Source organism: Aphis gossypii, chromosome 2 (assembly GCF_020184175.1).
Source record: "Aphis gossypii isolate Hap1 chromosome 2, ASM2018417v2, whole genome shotgun sequence".
NCBI classification, from domain to species: Eukaryota; Metazoa; Arthropoda; class Insecta; order Hemiptera; family Aphididae; genus Aphis; species Aphis gossypii.
The window spans coordinates 506,924-534,053 of record NC_065531.1 but is presented as its reverse complement, the minus strand read 5'-3'; the positions used below and the strand labels follow the sequence as shown (position 1 = coordinate 534,053).

Here is a 27,130-nt window from a genome sequence, read left to right as displayed (position 1 = left end):
CCCATAATTTTACATACCTATACATGTTATAGTTATAATATACGTTTATCTTTGAACCTATCATTTAATTTTTAAATAGTTATTTAAAAATATATATAAATTTAAAATGAAAAAACGGCGCAATGTAAGACTAAATATTATTAGACTTAAAATATTAGTTGACTTTATGTTTACTGATACAATTATTAAAATTAAAAAAGTAAGTGCACACACATGGTCAAATTTTTGTAAATATTGGTTTGTTTTTGGTTTATAATATCTGCTAGGTATAAAATATATAACTCATAGCTTAGTTAAAACATAATCAATATAATATTATATGAATAATTCATATAACTTAAAATATATTTATGTATACATTATAATAGGATTATTATATTATTATGATATACAGATATATAGGTACAATAGGTACATACCTACTCACTAGCACTCAATAATTTAAGAAAAATAAATTAATAAATTTTTAATTTTAGACAATTCTATTAAATGAAAATATTCCAAAGTTTAATGATTTTCTTTCGTTATTTTAAATAATGTAATTTAATGCATATTTGGTGAGGAAAATAATTCTGAATGTATAAATAATATATGAATGAATAATCACAAAATCTGTTTAGAGGATTATGTATGTTTTAAAAACCATTAAATTAACCAATATAAATAATATTTAATGTATTTTTTGTAATTTTTGTACCATGTTTTACAAAATATAAAATCAACACGTTATTTTGAAAATAATTACTTGCATAAAGTTTAAATGTTTTATAAGTAAAACAAAATAATTTAATAACTCAGTGGAATATAACAAAAATCCTTATTTTTATATCGCCTTTTAATATAAGTAGAATATATTATATTATATTAATGTTACATTAATTTTCATTTCTTTACTAGGTACATACTAAAATCACTTATATTTTATATTTTTACCATATTTAAATTGATTTCATTTATCTATTTTTTAATTAAGACAACTAAAAATGTATTCTAATGTTATTTTGTTTTGTTACTAATGAATAAAATAATTGTTCTCCGGTTATTTTTAACAAATAATAGTTTTTTTTAAACAATTTTTGTTTATTATACACATTACAAAATCTGTTACTATTAAATAAAGAATAGCTTAAGAACAACTCTAAAGATTATATTATAGTGAACAGCTGGATTTAGTATAAGAGTACCAGATTGTATTAAAACGATAAAAAATAAAACTCAACTGATATAATGGAAAAAGTCTTATTATTAACCTTATAATAGAATTATTCATAAGGAGAGGAGTAGCTAACTATTTAAATATAAACTAGATAGCTACAGAAAATGGCAGAGTTGGCTTGTATAAATCCATCAAAAATGCACTGTTGTTATATTTTAATAATTAAAATGTGTAGTAAAAATGTTATACAAACAATATATCTGTTGATGAATTACAGTATTTATTCACAATTGGTAAAATACAGAGAGAAAGAATAGTTATTAAATCAAAGATGCGATATCTATGTATTCTCATCTTAAAAAATACAAGACATTTTGCTACCTACATATTAAATTTAAAAAATAATATATTTTGACTAATTAATTGCAATTAAAAAATAGGCTGATAAAATACTTAAAACTATAATACCTAGTTCACATCATATAATGCTAATAAAATGATAGTTATATTATTCATAATAATAATTAAAAAAAAAAATAATATAAGTTTGTGTATGTATTGATATTAGGTGTTATTAACAAATTCAAGTAAGTTAACAATTTTTTTATATGAGTATGCAATGATTAAAAATATATAACTTAACTTTTTAGTGTAGTGCTTGTAGCTACTAGTACCTATATTTGTTTAAACAATTCATACTTGTATATACAAGTATGTATATTCTACATAGTATATAGTAATATTTTTCTCATTTTATTACCTAATTTTTTTTTTTTTAAATTATCTTAAATGGTATGAAATAAAAAATGTTAACAAAACAACAACGATAGAAATTACAATATTTTTGAAGTGTTAGTGTTGAAAGAAGTATGAATCTTATATTTTGGGGTTCCAATATATCTTTAATCTGGTATTTTATAGCACTTAGTATACACTAGTCTTTATATGTTTTACAAGATTTATAAATAATTTGTTTAAATACAATTAAATTACAAACAATGAATATAGTAATTAATCAAATAATAAATTGGCTCTACTTAAATGTTAATGATAATAAAACAATAACATGCCATTAGATAATGATTATAAGAATATTAATATTAATATATCGATGCGTATTAGACGGTTATTTTTGAACTTGTCAAAAGTCAATATTGTAAGTTCCGTATTCTCTTGCATAACAAAGACTTTATTATATCATTATACCAATATATTGATGTTTCGTAATATTTCACCAACGCACACGTCAGGTATTGGTGAAAGTTGTACTTAATCGTAAATCATGCCAGCACCAAGTGCCAAAGTCTTTGAATAAAATTTACTCATGATTTATAAGCGTTTGTTAGCCAATACTTATGAAACTGCAATATTTAGAATAGTTATTAAACCATTATTTACTTAGTTAATATTATATTGATCTGGTATAACTCTGGTTATAAAATATTTAATCATTTAAGCTGATTATAGTAAAGGTCGTGGGAGTTGTGGTATGTTTCAAACTATACAACACTTAACAACTATTTTTTGTGGATAATATAAAGATTTTAATTTTTTCTATGAGAGCATATTTAAATGTCATTGTATAATAGTATTTAATAATAATTTATTTTAACCAAAAAATGTGTACCTACTGTACCTGTATAATATATATAATATATATATATATAATATATATTATATATACATTTATAAAATGATTCTCCAAATAGGCTCTCTCTCTTTTTCTTATTTAACAATGCTGTTATTCAACTGTTTTCTATCTGACCATATAACCATATTATATTCGTAAGTTTTTAAGATCTTGTACTATTTAAACAATGTTTTGAGGAGATAAAAATTTCTATTATCAAATAAAATTTTTTTTTGTATTGCACATTTTTAGCGGATATTTTTTTTTGAAAATGTTGATTTAATAAAATGAAACTCGAATGAGTATTTAGTTATTTTAATTTGTGTATTATGGTTAACAGTACTTATATTAATAGGTTTGGACTGTGATAATTTAAAATTCGTAATTATTTACATTAATCTATATTCTATCAGCATTTATAATTTTTTTTAAATAATCTGAGTTAAATAAATATTTAACTACTTGTATTAAACGTATAATGAAAAATATTATATTTTATTGTTTTATTTTTAATAAATGTGTAATATTTATATTTTTTCATGGAATGTTTTTCAAGGGATAGTTTGTGGGAGAAATTTCGACGTAAAACCAGTTTAAGTTTAACGGTCTCTACATAACAGCACATTTCCATTTTAAGCGACAGTGTATGATATAAAACAAACATCTATTTTATAAGTTTTAAATATTGAAATAATAATAAAAAAAAAAAATGATAATGAAATTGATACGAATGTGTTTTTATATGAACTACTTTAAAAACACAGATGACAAAAATAAATTATTAATAATGTATAAATAATTAGGTATTTAAAATTAATTACGTGATATTAATAAGAGAATATTTAAACAGGTAAGTAAGTTGGGCGTAGTTATATTATATTAAGTGTTTCTGGCTACATATCACAGACTTTATAATTACATGTTTTCGATGTCTTAAGGTAGTTTGAAACTCGATTTTAGTTTGAAAATTTGGTTTTATTATATGTATAGGGAATATTTAAAAACATATAATTGACATTAATAGTTATACTTATTTTGCTTGTTATTTTAAAACTTAGTAGATCAATAAGAATGAACAAATTTTAGTCAAATATAATTTTACGTAATTCTATATTATATACCAGACTTTCTTTAAGCTGAGTATCAAAAAAAATTATTTAACGATATATTTGAATATCTATTTAAAACGAGTCCATACCTAACATTGCACCTATCATTTTTCCAGTAATAAGGATTCTATGTAAATTTTTTATTACAATCACTATTATAATATTGTATGTATTACATTTGACTGACAAAAAAAATAAATCTAAAGGTCACTCTTATTAACGTAAAAAACATTTGCGTGTATAATGCATATATATTAAGTAATTCGCAATGATCACAATACCGAGGGTTATTTCTCTAAATAATAATAAAAAAAATAATTACATTTTTTTACTTCAATGTTTATAAAATAAATATTTTATAAAATTTTTCATGAACTTTATTTTGAAAATAATTGAATTCCAAAAGACTATTTACTCTATTACTTATTCATGAAAATAATCTTTTTTTTTTTTTTAACTATTTTAGTAATCAAGTTTTATAATTGTATTAATGTTATTTTATATTTTTTTAGTTTATGAATTTAGTTTGATATTTAATGTGGATAAATTTTAAACAAGTTTTTAATTATCTATTAAATATCTTAGATTTAGATAAAAGTGAGTACATTTAGAAAATGGTTATGCTTATTTTTCCAGTATAATGATTTTTATAATATTTAATTAATTATATAAATATTTGTAATAATTGTATGCAGTTATTACTAAACAGATATTGGCTTATACAAATATATTATCATCATGTTTGAAATTATTTAAAGTAGAAATCATTAAACTATTTTTGGTTAAAATTGAAAAAAACTTTATGTCATAGTGTATTTAGGTATTAAATTTATTATCGACAATGAGTGTTGATCACAAAACAAAAATAAAAATTATAAACCCCCAATAAAAATGTTTATTTAAAAATTTAGAATAAAAATCATTGTAAATCTATTGTTTTTTTTTTTTTTATATAATCTATAGACAATTATTTGTACTAAGTAAGTAAAACGCTTACTATTTACTAATATTAATACATAAATAATGAATATCATAATGTATATTTTTGTAAAGAATTATCTCAAATCGGAATATTATCATTTATCATTAAATTTACAATATAATACTTTTATTTCTCCAATATTTTATATAGTAAACTAATATGTATAAATTTTACAATATTATTAAAATTATTTTTGAAATTATTATTTCTATAAAATGGAATTTAAATGTTAGTGTGTTCATTTTAATTAAGTTGTCATTGAAAGGAGTTAAGTAGAATAAGGGGCTGAACGATGAATACTCGCATACCCAGCTTATATTCCGAGAAAAAAAATGCTGTAGTTTAGGTTCCGCCGATTAAATTTTTTATTTGTACCTACGCATGGATAAGGATTTAATTTACGATAACGCTTTAAAATTTAAAAAAAATATATTTATTTTTATATAAAAATAATAATACTATGCCTGAGATCCACCAAATGATTATGTCAATCAGCTAAGTTTTATCAAAATTTATCAGCAAGACAGTAATACATGTATAAATAAAGTGTACTCTGTTCTATAAATTTGATGACTAGAGTATATTTATTTTATAATATACACTTTTATTTTTATTTATTATGATTATTTCTAATTAGGACAATAAATACATAACTGATATCATTTTTATTTTTTGTAACTGCCTTCGTAAATATTAAATTTTAATAATAATTTTAATGAAAAAATAATGTATATCTATGTAAAATAATAAGAAATAAATATATTAATATATAACAATATTTAATATCGCTCGATTCTAAATTTTAATTTAATTTATTTTTTTAACGTATTAATATTTTCTTTCAAGTTGTAATTGTATAAAATATTATTTAACTATTTTTAAAGTATTTAATACAAAAACTTTTAAGAGTTTAACAGTTATAAAGGTAAAGTCTATTGAAAATTATTAATTTTTATTAATTACAATATATTATATATATTATGAAGGAGAAACCTCAACAATTTTTAAATTAAAACAAAAGGGCAGAAAAGTGGGTAACGCTTTACTGTACAGTAGGTATCGAATGGACCTCTGATATAGAGTAGTTAGGTCACTTTAATGGGTGTGTTAAATTTGAATCCAATGATAGGTATCATTGTAAACGAAAAACGATTCTCAACAGAAATGAATAGGGGCTGACCTAGGGCTAGGATATATACTTTCCATTGGGTGGTAAAAAGGTGGTTTATGTTTTAATGACTTGAATACCCCAAAATTAATACAGAAAATGCCAATTTAGACAACTGGTGTTTCAAGTTTCTACGACTAGTAATTTTTATCGATAACAAAAATCTAAAATAATTTGATAGTAATTTTTGAATCACTATAACAATATCTTATTAGGAAGTTTATATTAAATTTTCAAGTATTTTGACTTAACCAAAAAATCTTTATCGATATTTATAAAAAAAAAAAAAAACTAAACAAAAACGAATATTTCGAATGCCTAAAAATAGCCTTAAAATAAGCAAACTATTTTGAAAATTAAATTGTGTAAATAAAATGCCAACCTAAATACAAGGTGGAATTTTCAAGCATCTATGTCTTTTACTTTTAGAATACTAACAAATATTGAAAATCGTTTGAGGATAGATTGTTATCGTTACACAATTTCGTAAAAATTTAAAATTCAGGCGTTAACATTACATAACTTTAATTTTTCTGTATATAGCTATTTGAAGGAAAATTTATGGAAAACTTAGTGTTGAATTTTTTAACTTTAGATATAAATAAAAACAATTTTGTGAATTTTAAGTTATAAAATTACTTGTACATTTTTTCAATTTTAAGATATTTAGTTAAAATTTAAAGTTTAAACGCTTATAAAAAATTGTGAGTAACGATTTTTGGGTTTTTTTTTTTAACTACAACATGAATAACTTAAAAGAGATCTTGTATTAATTTGCAAGGTATTTTGGGCTAGGTTAGGCTAAAAAAAAATACTTAGAAAAATTTAAAATTTCAGTTGACTTTAAATAGTTCAAAAAAAGCTATAATATTTTGATGATTTAACTTTTTATAGATAAAACTAATATAAGCATTTGGTGAAAATTAAAGGAATTTACAGTGATTCGCTTTTGAGTTACAACTATATAAAAAAATCGATTTTGTCGAAAATTGGTTTTGCGTAATAATTTCAGTTTTTTCGTTACCTTTTCTTTGTGATTTTCTCTGATTTTTTTTTAAAGACTACTGGAAACTCCTTACTTTTGACCTATACAATGCACCAAGGATATTCAATTTGCCACCGGAAACCATCCCTAAAGTTTTAATTTGAAGCATTATTTCGATCACTTCGTTCAGAATCTAAAATTGAATTAAGATTTCAATATAAATCGGATATCTCATTATAAGACAATTTGATATTTGAGCATATTACATTTTTGCGTCGAATTAAGGGTAGCAGTACCAAGGCAATATTTTTAAAATTTATTTGAAATGGATTGATTAAAAATATAAAAATTTATTTTAATTTAATTTAATAAAATATTAAATAAAACTATCGAGTAATTTAGTTAAATTTAGATTGTAATAGACAATTTAGTAGAAAAATGTGGAATGATATCAAGAAAAATGAAATTATGGCGATCATAATCTATAAACTAAAAATATAATATGTTATAGTCTGAATAGAAAATATATTTGCTATAAATATTCAAAAGTATACATCTAAATATGTTTAAGTATTTTAGAAATAAAGATACAAAAGTGGAGTAAATCACAAAAATATTTTTAAATTTAAAATAATCATTTTTCATGTATTGTGAATTGTAAATGTTCTTTATGACGCCAACTTTTATTGACCAACTGGCACATATACATTCAAATTTAAATACGGTATTTTTTTTTATTCCTCCATCTCAGGTTAGGTAAACCAATAGTAAAAGTTCGCTTATTATTACCAACGATTACAAGGCACGTTTATCAGCAACGAAAATAAACCTGCACTTTGTATGAATTATAATATGTTAGTGATTGTATTTTTTTTATTTAGTTTACCTTATGAAAAAAAAAAAAAGTATAATTAATTTTTAAATCTATTAATCTATATTTTAATCTGGATCAAAAAGTAATATATACATATAAATAATGACTCAATATTTAATGGATGATAGGTTGTATAATTTTAATCCGAAATAAATTTACTTTTTCACTGAATAAAATAATCTGTCTTTTTTTGATAAAATAATTATAGTATTAATTTTATCAGCTTATATATAATTATGTATGTTTAATTACAATGTTGATAAATACGGTTTTATAATAAAAATAATGTGTTAATTTGTTTAAATATCTTGTGAACGAATGCGATAAAAATCAAAACATAATATACAACCTATTTATAAATATGAATAAAATATTGAATTAAATTTCATGTCCATTGGTTTGTTTTTTATACTGAAAATGAAATTGTATCTATACATTGGCAAACACACAAAATTGTGTTGCCAAAAAAAACAAACATAAGAAATTGAGTTTAACCCACAATTGTCCCACATCAATAGGAACATAAATGCATACCTAATAATGAAAAATGAATACATTATACTACATTTATTTATTATTATTTATTATAAAAACTTCATAGATGGAATTATAATTTAGTATAATTTTGAAAAATGTATCTGTATTCTGTATGTATATCAATTTATATACCTATAAATATTAACTACTAATTAAAAATACTAACTATTATTGTTACTAGTAATTACTTATTAGTAAACAAGTAAAGTCATATTTTATTATTCAAATTTATTTTACAGTGAGTTTTTATAAGAGAGCAAGTATGAGCTATTTATTGAACTGTTTTAGTATTATTCAATCATAAAAGTACGTTTTATTACTAATTGCACCCTAGGGTTCCAGCTACTTCCTCAAAGAAGGGTAGCTCTTATATTCTTATAACTCTGATACAGTGAGGTTACAAATTTTAAAAAGTTGGTTACGAATAGTTACAAATTAAGATGTAAATTATGAATTTGATTGCCATAGATTTGGTTAATATGGGGGAGGGGCTTACGTGAAGTTAGCTCCTCATTGAGAAATCAGTTTTAACTTCTGAAGCATGAAGTTACAAATTCTAAAAAGTTAGTTACAGTTAGTTACAAATTAATAAAATTAGGTTACAAATATTCTGGTATTTTTTTTAAGTGGGGGGGGGGGGCTAACTTCATACATGCCAATGAAGCACAAATATATTATGAATTACTTAAATATACAATCTAATTCTAATGACAATATGGTATTTGTATATACAGATAATATGTTAATTGCATATATATCGTGTACTTAAATATGTTTGTATAGAGTTAGACAAATACTTAACGATCTTATGGATCATATCACACAATATGATATTACATATCAAATTATCAATTATCATGAATGAAATTTAATTGAATAACTTAAAGCAATTTGTGTTTCATTTTATTTTTGCAGTATCTACTTCAGTAATATACCTGCCGTGAACAAAAGTATTTAAGTATATTTTTAATTTTTATATATACCGAGAATGTATTGTACAGTGAAAGCAAAGTTAAGTAAATTAGATAGGTCAGGTCTAGAAAGCGAAGAGGATAAAATATGTATGTTATTTCGTAGAAAACTTCAGACGGAATTAATTAATCCTCTACCATGCGATATTGCTATTTTTTGTATAGGGTACACTGTATAATGTTTAAGAATAAGGCTACTATATAATCAATATTACCGACTAACTGGTGTCAATAATCAAATAACTTATTTTAATTTGTGAACAATCACTGTTTTATTTATTTACAATAATATATAATTTATATATATTAGACTCAAATTTACAAATTAAAAATTATAAATATAAAATTGTATTATATTTATCATTGATAAAATATTATGTATACTATTTTAAAATTGTACACTGTATAGTTAATATGTATGTATATATCTAAATGTTTTTGACAGTATACAATGGTACTCGGAAAAAAAAGCCCCGGAAAAAAAAGCCACGGAAAAAAAAGCCCCAGAAAAAAAATACGGTAAAAAAAGCCCCGTCATAGGAAAAAAAAGCCCCATACCATATTATGATTTATACAATTAATTATAATCATAATATCCATCACCATTTTTTTTTTTTTTTTTAATGTAAAAATGTAAATAAGATGAATACATATTATTAAAATAAATATAAATATAAATTAATTATATCACAGTTAAAAATACATTATTAATTGTAGTTTGTTGTTTGTTTATATTTTAAAAAATTTTTAAAGGTAAAAAATTTAGTAGCATTGCTTTCTAATGTTGTGGCTAACAGTCATAAGAAAATCTAATATACTTATATCATTATTTTTGATTTGCATGCATAAATTTTTTAAGCGGTTTCGGTTAATTTTTTGTACCAAGTTTTGTACTACCATAATCTCCTACATTACTTAACGCCAATTTTGCTTGGTCTGCAGCAACTTCCATTTTCATTTTACCTAACCTACCATACCCACATAGTTGCCAGATAGTGTCTACAATAAAATATAATACTTTCATCATTTATAAGATTAAGTCAAATAACATTGAATTACCTACTTTTATTGCTGTACCTATGCTTTAATCTTTTATATTCCGAATGTATATTTATACCTATATAGTGTAAAATATTATATAATAATATAGATAGGTATATTGTTTAAAAATTTAAAATTATAAAATGTACATTATTATAAAAAAGTAATATGTATTTCGTAGGTACGGGGCTTTTTTTCCTATGACGGGGCTTTTTTTACCGTATTTTTTTTCTGGGGCTTTTTTTTCCGGAGCTTTTTTTCCTAGATTCTATAAAATATACATTACAAATTGTAAGAAATATACCTACAACAATAATTTATTACAATTAAGTATATTAAGTAATAAGTATATTAGATCATATGAAATATAAATGGAAGTTAACTGAATAATATATTGTAATGAGCACAAATTATTAAAAATATGGCAAAAAGTAGGCGCTTATGTAAAAAACCACTGCCATTTGGTATCAAATTTTTGCATGGACACACTAGGTATATGTACACATATTTTAAGGAAATTATGTTATATCGTTAATGACGAAAGATAAAACGTAAATTATTTTGGTTGAATCCTAAAACCTCTATTTTTTTTAAATGGTTTTTGGGCTGATGAATAAGACGAACCTACATTTGAAAATTATCGTCGTAAAGCTGTTTGGCATCCTAGCAGGTGTAGATTAAGTAAATGGTAATCACAAGGCCGTGTCCTTTTGAACCCTAAGCACGTACGGATTGTATAGTCTTGTCATGATTTTCAGAGAAATAGAAAAAACTATAGGAGTACACGAGTGTATCTGTGCATGAGTGAAGATAAAAATGCAATTCCCTCTAGGCTCTAATCATTAGACGTCGTTTGTTTGTGATGACTGTTTACCATTACCAATATACGATTAATGTAATATTCGTGTATTTTAAGAGCCAGATGTATTTGTCGAGGAGTGAAAATGGGCTTCAACTATAATTATGTAGATAGCTACATGACACACATGCTGAAAGTGTACCGATTTACACTTGGATATTCAACAATAAATTCGAGTCCAGCTGATGGACGTGTCCATCTATTATCATTTATCAGCATTATTCGATTGTTGGTAATAACTTTAATCGTAATTCGTTAGTGGTACACTGGTACAACGGAAGTAGACTAGTAGAAGAGGTTTCATCTACCTAGTGTATTCGTTAAGTGAACTTGATTTATTAATGAACGATTCCTACATTAATTGGTTCATTGGTTGATTACCTTTAAGTAGTAAGCCAATAAAATCGATATAAAATCACTATCTTGATGTCAAGTGCATGGATTTAGAGGTAACAATTAATAAAAAAATAAGAAGTGATGTGACATATAGCGAAGATGAAAATAGTAATATCCGGTATACTGTATATTTTTACAATAGAGGTTTTCTTTTAGAAGTTTTTAAATATCCGGAGTCAATCAAAATATTTTAAAGAGCACTTTAATGACACGAAAATTATTCTTAGTTTAATTTTTTTTTTTTGGTTCAACTACTTTTGCTAAAATGTTTTTGTTTCATCAATACTCGTTGGTGTAGGTATAAATTATAGTATTGTACATCAAAATTAATACGGCAAACAGTTTTAAATCGTGTTCAAGTGATAATAACATATAGTTTTTGAAAAGGAGATTATAGCTATAGTTTATAATTTAGCCATTAGCCGTACAGACAGATACATTTTAGCTTTTTCAACTGCCATATTGCATTACCTACACACTATATAAAATATTATTTCTACAATAATTGTTAGTGTTGTATGATGCGTGATAGGTGTTAAGTTAATTGAGGATGAGTTAATTCAAAAGATATTATGTTTTAAAATTTAAGGTATTAAAATTACTGTGTTGAAGTGCATTCAATAGAAGAAAATTTTTTCACTTTTAAAACTTCATAATATATTATTCATATAAGTAGGTAGGTACATAGTACGTTTTGGTAGATTTCAAACATAACATTCTATTTTTAAATTTTATGCGAAGTGTTGACTCTAATAGTATGACTTACTATTATATTATAAATGAGTAAGATTAAGAGATTAATAATTTATACATTTTTTTGTACACCTAATCGTTTTTCTATACAAACGTTGAAACGTCATTAAAGAGTTTATTTTATACATCGTGTCTATCAATATTAATCGAAGTATAATGTATTTTAATATTTTTTTTTTTGAATAAAAACGATATATCATCTTATTTTATAATTTTTAACGTATAATATAATATTAAGAACAATTGTAATTACTTTATACTATAGTGCCAAAATATTATTTTTTTAAGTATGTAATACACTAACATTGTATTTCATTTTACCTAATCTATTTTGAACATCGTCCAAGACAAACTTAAAAACTCTATTATACTAAACCATTGTTGTACGAATCATTTAGATAACTAAAATTTCATAAACTTTCAAATTCTTACTGTTAAATTAATAACCCATGCAATTTGCTTAAATTTTAATAACAATATTTTTTAATTATTTAATTTTTGATTACTTTATCGTTTATTCAAGGTAGGTTAGGTTTTTTTATTTTTATTTCTTTAATTTATTATCTTAATATATACCTAATAATTTAATTATGAAAATTTAATACTAATACACTGAATAAAATATATGTAGTTACATTACATGTTGGTAACACCATATGATGTTTAATATATTGACTAAATTTATCATTGTTCTATTGATTTTGACTAAAAAATAATTTCATGCAACTTATTAAATGAAATATAATTCGTAAATAATTCTAAGACAGTAAACCATGTAGAATATAAGTTATAAGTTATAGCGTTTAATTTTTGTTTTATTAATTTATGTTGAATTTTAATAATTGAAGATTATAGACTAATAAAGAAAGAGATATTTAAATTATTATTAACTCTTTATTGTTATATCCTAAATTTTTTTACAAGAGATAATTTCAAATTATTTAGTAATGTATTTTAAGTTTTGATAGGTATATTAATTTTAAAGTTAAAAAAAAAATACAACACAATTTTAAAATAGAAATGTGAACTAATATAAAATATTATTCAAGTATAACTATTAACTACATAGGTACATTAGTTTTATTAAAATGTATAGGTAATTAATTAATAATATATTAAAATCAATATGTTCATATAAATAATGTATTTTCAAAAGTTTTATGAAAATAAATTGTAAATAGGTACTAAAAAAAATACATTTTTGATTTATACATTGAATAATACTAATAGTAGTGTAATTAAATATATACATTTAAATAAAAATTGAACCTCTTATATTTCAATATTAAGAAAATTAAAAATAAGAATGTTGTACAAGTGGGTAACGCTCTGCTATATAGTAGGTATCGAGTAGACCTTGAAAGAATAATAATTAAATAATAATAATAATTAATTTTTTAATTAACATAGAGTAGGTCAGTATATTGAATACCTATGTAAAATTTGACGGCACATCCGAGTTGGGTTCCAAATCTAGGGGCTAATTGCAGGTAGTGCGTACTAGTTGGGTCCGGGATTTTTATAGGTTCTACACTAGTTTGGTCCTGAATTATTTTAGGTATTAAACAAGTTTCTGAATTTTTTTTGGGAAGTACTATACTATACTAAAATCTTCCTTCTTATTTTAATAGACTATCTATGGACTATTTATATTTAGACCAACAATTTTTTTTTAAATTGTAAATTTATATAATAGTATTGGAAAGTTAGTATAGTATAATGAAAATATTATATTAGTTAAAAATATTATACAATAATATTAATACAGTTTTATTAAATTGAAAAGTAAAGGAGATTTAATAAAAATAAAATAATATTATAAAAAAAATCACTTTTGTGTTGCTAAAAATGTATAAGACATTAATTTTACAAAATCAAATCGATTTATTATTCCTGCATTTTTATTAGTCATATAGTTTATTATTAGTTATACATTTTTCTTTTAGTAAAATTCACTAGAGAAAACGACTTACGTTTTTCTTTATTATGAATATTCAAATAGTAATAAGATGGTTTATGTTTTAATGATCTGAATACCCCAAAATTAAATCATGTACAGAAAATGTCAATTTAAATAAATGGTGTGTTTCAAGTTCTTACAACTAGTAAGTTTTAACTATAACAAAGATCTAAAATTATTTGATTGTAAATAATCGTTATTTTAGACATGACTATATTTTGATTTTGTAAAAAATTAAGCTTTAGATAAAATGTTTTTATTGATCAACACTTAAGGGGCCCGGTGCCAGATTTTCAAATTTTCCGCAATTCTATAAAACTTGAAAATTAAATTTTGTATTTTAGTTACCACCTTAATTATAATACTTTTCCACCAATTTACTACCCGATACCTATTTAAAGGGGGTTGATTGGGTCTATTTATCGAAAAAAATAACTTCACGGGAATAATTCTCAGGCCTTATATAATTGTCGGATTTTGATAACTATATTTTTATTTACAGAAGAAAACTTTCTACAGTCTGCATCGAACTCATAATTTTTACAAAATTGCTTAAAATTGTATTATTTTTGAAGACAGATTATAAAATTTGAAATTAAAATAATGAAAAACGGAGATCGATGCGGCTAGTAGAATATTATCCTGTATTAGTTGAAAAAAAAGTATCAAATTTGGTTGATTCTACAGAACAGGATCCCTATTCCCGTGGAACGTATTTTTGTGTACAAAATCGCATTGGCACCAGGACTTATATTATAATTATTATATATCAAACTTATGGAAAATCTTATATTAAATTTTCAACTCTTAAGTTCTTACGTTGCTGGCAATTTTCATTTATTTTTCACTTATATTTTTTGAATTATAACAAATATTTAAAATCGTTTGAGGATAAATCGTTATCGTTACGATATTTCGTAAAAATTTAAAATTCAAACGAACTTAAAATTTTTCCTATAATGATGCTTCGAGTTTTCTCTATAGATACTTGAAGGAAAACTTATGGAAAACTTAGTGTTGTATTTTTAATCCTTAGTTATAAGCACAAAAAATGTTATGATTTTTCAACTTCAAAATTACTTGCAAATTTTCGGGTTTTCGACAGATTTTGTAAAAATTTGAAAATTGTGACTAACGATTTTTAGCTAAAATAAGAACAACTCGTAAGGAACCTTGTATTAAATTTTCAAGTTTTTTTGGTCATCCAACATTTTTTTATCAACACTTTTAAAAAAAATCTCATAAAAATCGAAAATTCCAGTGGTCTATAAATAACTCAAAAAAAGTCAAAGTTTTTTGAAAATTTAACTGAATATAGATAACACTAACATAAAACATTTGGTGAAAATTTTAAGTATTTACAGTGATTAGTTTTTGAGTTACAACCATATAAACAAATCGATTTGGTCGAAAACTGGTTTTACGTAAAAATTCCCGTTTTTCCGTCACTTTTTTTTTTGATTTTCTCGATTTTTTTGAAAACTGTTGGATAATGTTTACTTTTTACTTCTATAATGCACCAAGGATATTCACTTTTCCATCGGAAACCACCCCTAAAGTTTGAAATTGAAGTATTATTTTGACTAATTATGCTGTACACAGACACAAAAACAAAAAAAAAAACATACATCATTGTAAAATCAATACATTCATCACTTCGTTCAGAATCTAAAACTAAACAAAAATCGAAAATTTCAGCTAATATAGGTCAAAAAAGTCATACTATTTTTAAGAACTTATCATGTATTATAGATAACACTAATATAAACATAAAGTGAAAGTTTTAAGTATTTACAGTGATTTTTTTTTTTGAGCGACACTTACATAAAAAATCGAATTTGTCAAAAACTGGTTTCGCGTAAAAATTCCCGTTTTTTCATCACTTTTTTGAGATTTTCGCTGATATATTTGAAATCTGCTGGAAACTTCTTACTTTTGACCTATAACCAAGGATATTCAATTTGACACCGGAAACCACCCCTGAAGTTTTAATTTGAAGCATTATTTCGACAAGTTATGATGTACACAGACACAAAAAAGCACATCATTTTAAATCAATACATAAATCACTCCGTTCAAAAATTTAAAATATTTGAAGTTGTGTATTAGTTGTATTTAGTTGTATATATAAAATAAAAAATGTTTATTTTATTAATATTATTACTTATTAGGTTTACTATAGTATTTTAATATAGTTATTATAATTGTGAGAAGTATGTTATATTAGGCAAATATTTAACTTATATATCTATCATCCTATATAATAGTATAATATACAAATAATAAAACATTAAGATTTTATTCAATATTAAATTACATGCAGCATGAGTATTACTTATTACTACTGTTATATGCCCACCACTATAGAGACTGTAGAGACGCTTGTTTTATAGAATATAATAACGCCTGTATGTAGGCGTCTTATATTTTTTGCTTATGCGTGACAAGACAATAGTATCGGTCTTGTCGACAAGTCAGTCTTGAACCAGACTCATTCGAGTTAAGTAGTGTGCTCATAGTATAAATTATATTATTTTAAAACTAATAAAGTGTAATATTCTTGTGTATATTCTTTTAATAATAACTATTAAACAACATTTGATTAACACCTGCTACACAGAGAACGGTTTCAATAAATTGTCGTCTTCGGATACAACCAGAAACACAATATAAAATATAACAGAACATCACAGGCTCACGAGATGGCGTTCATAACACCACCAATACTATAAATATATTGTTCAAATCAGCGGTTGCCAAACTATTTTTCTACGGTGCCTTCTTTTGGACCAAATTTAGCTGCGGTGCCTTACTGTGAATATTATAAGACAAAAAAAAAATAAAAATAAAAATTCTAGAAATTTGTAAATATTTTATTATGCGCCATATACCACAGTATCCTTAGAAAGTGCTCGCGGTGCACAGTTTGGTTTAAATCTTTATGTTGGTTTCAACTGTTTATAATGTTAATGCTAATAATTCCTTTTTGCTTATAAAATATAAATTATAATAGTATAAGAAGTATGATAATGTTCGTGGGTCTAAATATTGATATTATATTAGACAAGGAATATATAGCTTAGTGGTGTACTTATTAATTTATTAAATTTAAAAATGTATTAAGTTATTAATTTATATTTAAGCACTTCATTAAACATAAACATATTAACATCGAATTCTGTGCTGTATTTTTGTCTTACATATTATTTAAAATAGATATTGTATTTGCACTACCTAATCATTTAATAAATTTGAAAATTTCAACTACCTACATTTTTTAATATACATTTAATATAGTCGTAGGTATAATAAGTAACTAATAATATACATTATGAGTTTTATGAGTACTCACCATGGTAACCGGGCTAATGGATCCAAAACTTCGAATGTACAACTCGCAGTGGACAGTAGTAGCATTATCTGTATAAAAAAATTATATATATACACATATGTAAAAGAATATTATAGTAGAAAGATTATTATGTTGATTGATTAGAATTATAATAATAAATATCTATTCTCGCCACAGGATATGGATTGAAAATAATAAATCCAAAGTTAAAATTATTAATTTTTTTTTTATGCTTGAAGCACGTTATCAAATAAACAATCAAATTAAGAGTAAGTATAGATTGAGTTTATTCTTTGAAATTCGTTCTACTTTAAATCAATCAAAACAATAACCAATCTCGTGCATATCAAATAATATGGCATAACCAATAACCATATTCCATTAATACATGTAAGAACTAGTAAATACATAATATTCTTGTTTTTTTTTTATATTAAGATTTTTAAAGTACCATAAAATATTATATAACTTATACAAATTTTTTAGGTTCAAGCATGAAAATAAACATTAAAAATATCAAGTATGTACAGAATGCTCATAATTATCGTACTTCTTGAGAAATGAAAAACATAAAAAATATTTTTAAATAATTTCATAAAAAAATAAGAAAATGTTAACTATTTTATAATAAAAATTTTTAAAATAAAATAAACTTATCAATAACTTAAATTTGCACTCGAAATTTTTAAAAAAATTATCCTTTGTTAAAGGTTGTCATATAGATTACAGATTAATTCAAAGATTTAAATAAAATAACAAGATAGTAGTGCGTTACACGAGTCATTGTTTATATGGTATAATCAAATATAAGCTATCAATAGGACAGGACCTGGTATAAGTATCTCTATTGATATTTTTATAAGAGCTCAAATGTGTTAGTTTGGTTTTTATAAAACCTATTTTTTTTTGAGATTGTGTAAGTCATATGACTATATTATGAGTAAATGAAACAAAGTTACCTCCATGTATTACAATTGTTTTGGATGTTTATAATCATGATATATTCAAAAGTGGTTTATATCTCGGATTATACTCAAAACAATCGTTGTTTTAGAAAATATTTTACTAAACATTTTTATTTTAATTTTATAATCAAACCATTAAAGTTTATAAAGTTTAAAACATAAATATTTAATGGATATTTAAGTCTTACTTTTGTTTTGGTTAGAATAATACGATAAAAAATACAACAATAAGTTTATTATAAATTATAATTTTATTAAACTTTAGCTAGTTAGACAGCAGAAATTAAATATCAAATATATTATTATAAATTATAAATTATACGCACCTTTTTAAATTTATATTAAAAATTTAACTAAGTGAATCCTTATAAGTTTAAAAAATAATAATATGATATTAAAACTTCAAATCTGACTTCTTGGAGCGGAAATTTTTCCATTTTGATAATTATATCGATATCAAATACCTAACATTATAATATAATATTACAATACATTACAATATACTATAAATTTTCAGTTTTTAATAGTAAGAAGAGTAATAAAAACCTAAATTATCAAGATGGTCCTACTATGATAAAAAAAAAAATATATTTCTGGTTTAACTATTGGCTATTTGTAAACTTTCACTATGTTTTCAGTATTTGTATAATTATATGTATAAACTAAAATTGAGCATACATCTACTGTCTACTGGCTTTTTTGTGTGTTATCATTGACTATTATATTAAAAACATAATGATTTTGTTTATAATTTTACAAGGAAATTATAAATGAAAGAAAATTTGATATAAATATTAACGTCTTTAAATTGTTTGAATGATAATTTACCAGAAGTAATTTAGCTTTAGATTAAACGCCGAATATACAATAGAGTTATAACAAATTATAAAGCTATTATATAGAATATAGATTATCGGAACTCAATTTTATTTTATATTTAAAATAATTAATATGTCCTAAAAATGCATTCAACCTGAAAATAACGATTAATGTTATGTTTTCAAAGCAACATAATAAATAATTTAATGTAATTTTTTCAGTTGTATCTAATAAATATCAAAATATTTATTCGAAATTAAAGTGAAATAAAGCATGTACGTATTTCCGGAGGGGACCCGTTTCGCCCAAAGTCATTTTACTTATTTTAAAATTAAGTTGGTAATGGTTTTTAAATAATATAATATACTTATCTTTATTTTTTACCAAAACGTTTGTAGAAAGTCATCACAAATTTATATTTTAAAAAAATACATAATATTCAATTATATATTATCACAGTTATAATTACCAAAAAGTATAGTCTACTAATAAAGTAAGACTATTAAAATAATAATTATATAAAAATAATATATAATATATATTTATTTTTTATATAATTTGAAAAAAAAAATGAAGAAAAGACAAGAATTTATACAACGAATAAATATACTTTTATATTGATTTGTCGAAATTAAAAGGTATGAGTTTGTAAAAACCATGTGTAGAAATTTAAAAAAAATAATAATTTGTATTTTGTGATGAATTTTTACCAACATTTTAGTAAAAATAATGATGCATTATTATATTATGTAATGATTATTTTAATAATTTTTAGTTTTTCCACAATCAGAATATCATATAGAAATATGATACTTAATATGAAAGTTATTGAAATTAATTTATGATATCAGATATTTATCACATTTTATTTTTTATTCATGCTACACGTATGAAAAAAAATATTGATAATATATTTAAATTATATCGATAATTGATAGTTTTATAAATTATAATACGGTATAATTTCATAAAGTTAAATAAATTAAAAAAACCCATTTAATCGTTACAGGCATGATACTTATATATTGAATATACGAAAAATATATTGAAAAACATGTTGGGAGAGATAAATATCTTAATTTATAAATTAAAAGAGATAAATTTATGCAAACATAAAACAAACTACACTCAACTATAATATAAAGGATGTATATTGAAATAATAAATAAGATTAATCAATGACGGGTAGATGTCAGAACATTCAAGTTAACCATGTTATAAAAATAAGTTAATAACTACAGTATACGTTCAATTTTCTACAACCTGCAATATAATATACAATATAAATATTTTGTTTACTGAAAGGAGAACTCAGACTTTCTTACCGCATTGCCAATTATAATATATGAAACAATATGTTAAATGTTAAAATACATCGTTGCCTCAAAGTACTCGTTAAAATCCTGACATTTGTAAGTATTTGTTTTCGTTGAATATAACGTATCAAAAGGTCGAGATAAATATATATGTATAGGTAACATTAAACGTGACAATGCATGTTAAATAATATTGTGCACTTTAAAAACAACAAATACCATGAACCACGTAGGTACATAATAGTTAACAGCGGCTGTGAATCAAAATAATATTGTCAGCGAACATTGTTTACTCGAATAAGACGACTTGAAGTTATATAACGTGCATTATTTATTCGGAGCGCACCGATATTTTTCTTTACGAAAATATTTTTTATAGTCAAATCATTATTACCTCTCAAATCATTCAGCAAAAATAGTAGAATATAATCTATTGGTCATTAATAATCATATTTTTATAATAGGGGCTTAAAAAAAAAAAAAAAATAGATAGAAGCAATTAAAAACAATCTCACGTTTTTGAAATAAATTTTAAAGGTCAAAATCGGGTAAAAAGGGGTCCAAAAACAATTTATTACCAATTGTCTTAGAAGGGAAAACTTTTAATATTTGATTGTTATTGAAATTATATATAATTTATTTATTAATTTAAAAGTGTTTTTATTTTATAAAATACTAATAATTTGTTTCTGATTTTAATTTACAATAATATTGTAATAATAATTTTTATTGAAATAATAATATTATATAATATAGCTTTGTTGATAGGATACGAATAATAAGTATCAATCAACTGTCAAAAATTCACAATTTTCTCAAAATGTGGGTACTTTTTAAACCCATCAAATTTGGTGTTAGATTTATTTTATTTATTAATATATATGTATATGTTTGTAAGTTTTTTGTATAAAAGCTTTAGCATTTATGGTAACATTTCAATTAATATTATAAACAGAATACTATTTTATGATCTAACAATGGTGAAGCTTCAACTGGTATTCCTGAAAAATATTGAAATTGTATTATAAAACGATGAGTACAATAAGCTATTGATGTGTGTATAACTATATAAATGAGTATAATAAAAAGAGATCGGTGTGTAAAAAAAAAAATCATCCAAAAGTATTTGTTATGATAGTTATTAAATGCAAAATGTAGCTGCAGTAAATACGAGTATAATGTATATTGTACTTACCTAGGAAAACAATATTCTAAATACGTGGAACTGATATTATATTCGGCTAGGGACTAATAATTCATTTCATACTAATCGCCGCGTAGACAGGATATGTTCTAATAATCTAATGGCCAGTATTTCCATCGTTGTGAAATACATAATATGCGAATAATATTATTTTATAGTGCACATTCGTATCAGGTATTTCGTTTATTTTACAAAACCATCTCTATAGTCAGTGTCCGTAGTCTGATGTTATTTACCGTAAAATACAGGTAATTAATAAGAATAAGCTCTCATATTATAGATCATAAGATAATTTTAATATACATTAACAATTAATAATTAAATTCAATTATGTCCAACTAATATTATACAATTAAAATATCTATGAATCTATATTAGATATAGATATTATTAAAGTTGTAATTCAATAATATCATAACTTTTTTTCGAATAAAGCGTATACTGTAGTATTAAACATAATACACTATATATCTATAAATTAACTGAATCGTGATGTTTTACTTTGATCCAATTATTATAATTAATAAATTAAAAAAATTCAATAGTTTTGATATTGTATAACTACAAAATAACTAAGCAATATACACATAAATCCATAATGATACTTAACCTTGTAACCTCCTCTTCATATATTTTTATAATTTCAAATATTAATAGTGTTAGTGTATATTATACACTGTATAGGAAATTAAATGCGTTGTACTTAATTAGATTTCTATGATGAAAAATCCATGATATATTCTTTTTGACAGCAAAACAAATTTAAGATTATTAGATTATTATTATAAGATGGGTGATGAAATTTTGTCAAGTGGATTATTTTTAGTAATAAGATTATACTTTTGAAAACTGATTTGGATTTGTTATTTTGTCTACTTGAAATCGATCAGGCGTTTTTTCAAATTCTTTTCTCAAACTCCAATTAATTTGGTTTGAATATATTTTCAAAGGTATGAAATTCGTTTGGTATAAAATATATTTATTATATTATAATTCTTAATTTAAGGATGCATTTTCGGAAGGTTATAAATAATCGTTCAGTGAAATTATTTGAGTTACCTGGCAGTTATTAGGAATTTAGGGTATGAATTGAATTGAATGATATTTTCATGGTTATTAGTAGATTTCGATAAATGATAGAATTAGGTTCAACACTGATGTGGAACAAGTACATTTATTGTAAACAATCAATATGTATTGATATTGTATATTGGGTATATTTTATTGAATTTCTGAGATTTACATTAAGCAAAATTTATAGTTTATTAATGTTTTCAGTTGTCTTAATTAATCGCTGTTCATAAAACTCTAATTTGTTTTTGTTACTATGATAAATAATTATGTTTATTCTGATATAGTATGTATCATGTAAAAAAAGTAAACATTTTCCAACAGTTTTCAAAAAAATCGAAAAAAAAAACAAAAAAAAAAAATGACGGAAAAACGGGAGTTTTTACGCAAAACCAGTTTTCGTCAAAATCAAATTTTTTATTTTGCTATAACTCAAAAACTAATCGATGTAAATACTTGAAATTTTTACCAAATGTTTATATGAGCGTTTTCCATACACAATTAAATTTTCTAAGAATTTTGACATTTTTTGAACTATTTAGAGACAATTGAAATTTTCAATTTTTCTAAGTATTTTTTTTTAATAACGATAAAATTTTTTTGGCTGACCAGAAAATCTTGGAAATTTAATACAAGGTTTCTTATTAGTTGTTCTTAAAGTGATAAAAAAAAATTCGAAATCGTTTGTCACAATTTTTTTTTATAAGTGCTCAAAGTTCGAATTTTTACGCAAAACCAATTTTCGACTCAATCGATTTTTTTATATGGTTGTAATTCAAAAAATAATCACTGTAAATACTTGAAATTTTCACCAAATATTTATGTTAGTGTTATCTATACACAGTTAAATTTTCAAAAAACTTTGACTTTTTTTGAGTTATTTATAGATCACTGACATTTTCGATTTTTATGCGAATTTTTTTTTGAAATGTCGGTAAAAAAATGTTGGAAGACCAAAAAAAATTGAAAATTTAATACAAGGTTCCTTATGAGTTGTTCTTATTGTAGCTAAAAAAAATTAAAAATCGTTAGTCACCATTATTTTTAAAAAGCGTTTAAAGTTCAATTTTACGAAATTTGTCGAAAACGCGAAAATTTGCAAGTAATTTTGAAGTTGAAAAATCATAAAATTTTTTTCTTTTATAACTAAGTTTTGAAAATTTGGTACAAGGTTCTCCATACATTTTTCTTCAAATATCTGTAAAAAAAACTCTACCGGATTCAGACAAAAAATTTTTATGAGTGTTTGAAATTTAAATTTTTACAAAACCGCGTTAAATAACGGTTTAGCCTCAAACGATTTTTGATATTTGTTATAATTCAAAAAGTATAAGTCGTAGATACTTGAAAATTTTACCAGTTATTTAGATTGGCATTTTATTTACTTGATTTAATTTTCAAAATATTTTGAGTTTTTTTGAGCTATTTATAGACAACTGACATTTTCAATTTTTCTGAAAATTTTTTTTTGAAGGGTCGATAAAATTTTTTTGGCCCTATCAAAATACTTGAAAATTTTATACAAAGTTCCTCATATGTTATTCTTATAGTGATTAAAAAATTATAAGAATACATAGGCACAATTTTTTTTTATTAGCATTTAAAGTTCAAATTTTGACGAAAATTCGTCAAAATTATGAATATTTGCGAAATATTTGAAGTTGAAAAATCATAAAATTTTTTGTGTTTATAACTAAGGATTAAAAATACAACACTAAGTTTTCCATAAGTTTACCTTCAAGTATCTATAGAGAAAACTCGAAGCATCATTATAGGAAAAATTTTAAGTGCGTTTGAATTTTAAATTTTAACGAAATAGCGTAACGATAACGATTTATCCTCAAACGATTTTAAATATTTGTTATTATTCAAAAAGTTTAAGTCGTAGATACTTGAAAATTTTACCAGTTATTAAGATTCTCGTTTTCTTTACGTGATTTAATTTTCAAAATATTTTGACTTTTTTTGAGCTATTTATAGACAACTGATATTTTCAATTTTTCTGAAAATTATTTTTTTATGTGTCGATAAAATCTTTTTGGCCCTATCAAAATACTTGGAAATTTAATGCAAAGTTCCTCATAAGTTATTATTATAGTGATTAAAAAATTATAAGAATACATAGGCACAATTTTTTTTTATTAGCATTTGAAGTTCAAATTTTGATGAAAATTCGTTAAAATTATGAATATTTGCAAATTATTTTGTAGGTATAATTCATAAAAATGTTTGTATAGGTAGCTAAGAGTTGAAAATTTAATACAAGATTTTTCATAAGTTTAGCTTACAATAATTATAAAAGAACTTAAATTTTGGTGTATTCAGGCCATTAAAACATAAACCACCTTTTTCACCAACCACTAGAAATTATATCCTAGGCTGACAAATCATCTTCGTTCAGAATCGTTTTTCGTATACAATGATAACTATCATTGGATTCAAATTTAACACTCCTATAATATATAATAATGATCCATACGGCACCTAATGTACAGCAGAGCGGTACTCACTTGCCCGCTTTTTTTACTATGTACTATAATATTTTACAAAAATTTCATATGAAATAAACATATATATATAACTTTTTTTATTGAACTTAAGCTTTGGTGGCAAGGGCCATTCGTTTTATACGTCATTATATTACATTATGTTTTTATATTACAAATATAAAACAAGTTTCTTAAATAAATAGATATATTTTATAATATTTTTTTTTTTTTTTAGTTAAATAGTTAAATTTTGTTATAAACATGTTTATTTTTAATTTAATTTCGTTTAAATAACAACCTTATTAAGTAACAATTATGCAGGTACATCTTGTTTTTTAAATGTATTCCTTAAATTAAATAAATTAAGCTTATATCGTTTACATATTTATTATAAGTAGTAGATATTAGGTACACAAATACGAGGATTAAATTATTGTATTTATTGTAATGAAATAAATCTTACATTAAACTATGTGTTGAATTAAATTTTCATGGAGATAATTTAACCTTTTAGTTTAAAATTATATTTTTTATTAAACAAAGTCGAATAAAAATGATTCATGTCTAAAAATTTAGTTAAAAGATTACTTTATGTTGTGTTTATATTAGTTACCTAACTAAGAACTTATGTAGGTAATTAATTAAAATTTTTCTTTTATAGTTAAGGATTAACTAAAGTGTTTTTTTGTAATTATTAATTATATTTTATGTGACGTTTAATAAATTAAATCTTAATTATCAGATACGGAATTATTATTTTGATATTTTGGCTATTTGCAAAATGTATTATTTTATTCCATATTATGTGTACTGTTTGGAAATAAGACAAAAATTTAGAAAGAAAGTATATATAATAATTTAATATGAATAATATGTTGTTGATACAGATATATAATGGAATTTAATTAATAGTTACTCAATACGAGTTTATATATTATATTTTTTCATGTATATTATGAAGATTAAATCGAAGGGGAAATAATTTATTGTAAAACACGTAAGATTGCGATAGATAGTTATGCTTTGTATTTTTTATTATGTTCATAATATATATCATTAAGAATTTGAACAAAGTAACACGAGGTGTGCACGATTGAAAAATATTGTTAATTTTAAGAAAAATAAGAAGTTAAATTAATTAAATCTAATTTATGTTCAATATATTTTGTAATTTACCATTTGTAATAATATATGGTATAAATTATTACATAAATATGTTCATATTAAAAAAATATATATATCATGTCTTGATTTCTGGAAAGTTGACACTTGACAACACATCTAACTTACAATATATCTTTTTTGGAAATAACGTGCCGTATTAATATTTAAAATATTATATACGTTTACATTCAAAAAATTATACTTGACTTTAAAGTGTGATCTACAAGTGGGTGGGATGCATAGTGTCATGGTGTGTGTACGATCAACAACGACAGCCGTGGTAGCATAGTCTGTCTGAAAGTATTATAATCTACTATTTATTTTGATTT

The 27,130-nt window shown here is 22.9% G+C and overlaps 1 protein-coding gene across 1 annotated transcript in view; it reads right to left on the bottom strand.

The window, feature by feature from the left end:
* The window catches only part of LOC114132764 (glycine receptor subunit beta-type 4-like), a 232,287-nt gene that overhangs the window by 63,383 nt on the left and 141,774 nt on the right, over positions 1-27,130 (bottom strand). The window contains exon 3 of the mRNA XM_027998323.2: positions 17,774-17,841. Coding sequence (XP_027854124.1) covers positions 17,774-17,841 — 68 coding nt within the window. The remainder of the gene's footprint in view (positions 1-17,773; positions 17,842-27,130) is intronic.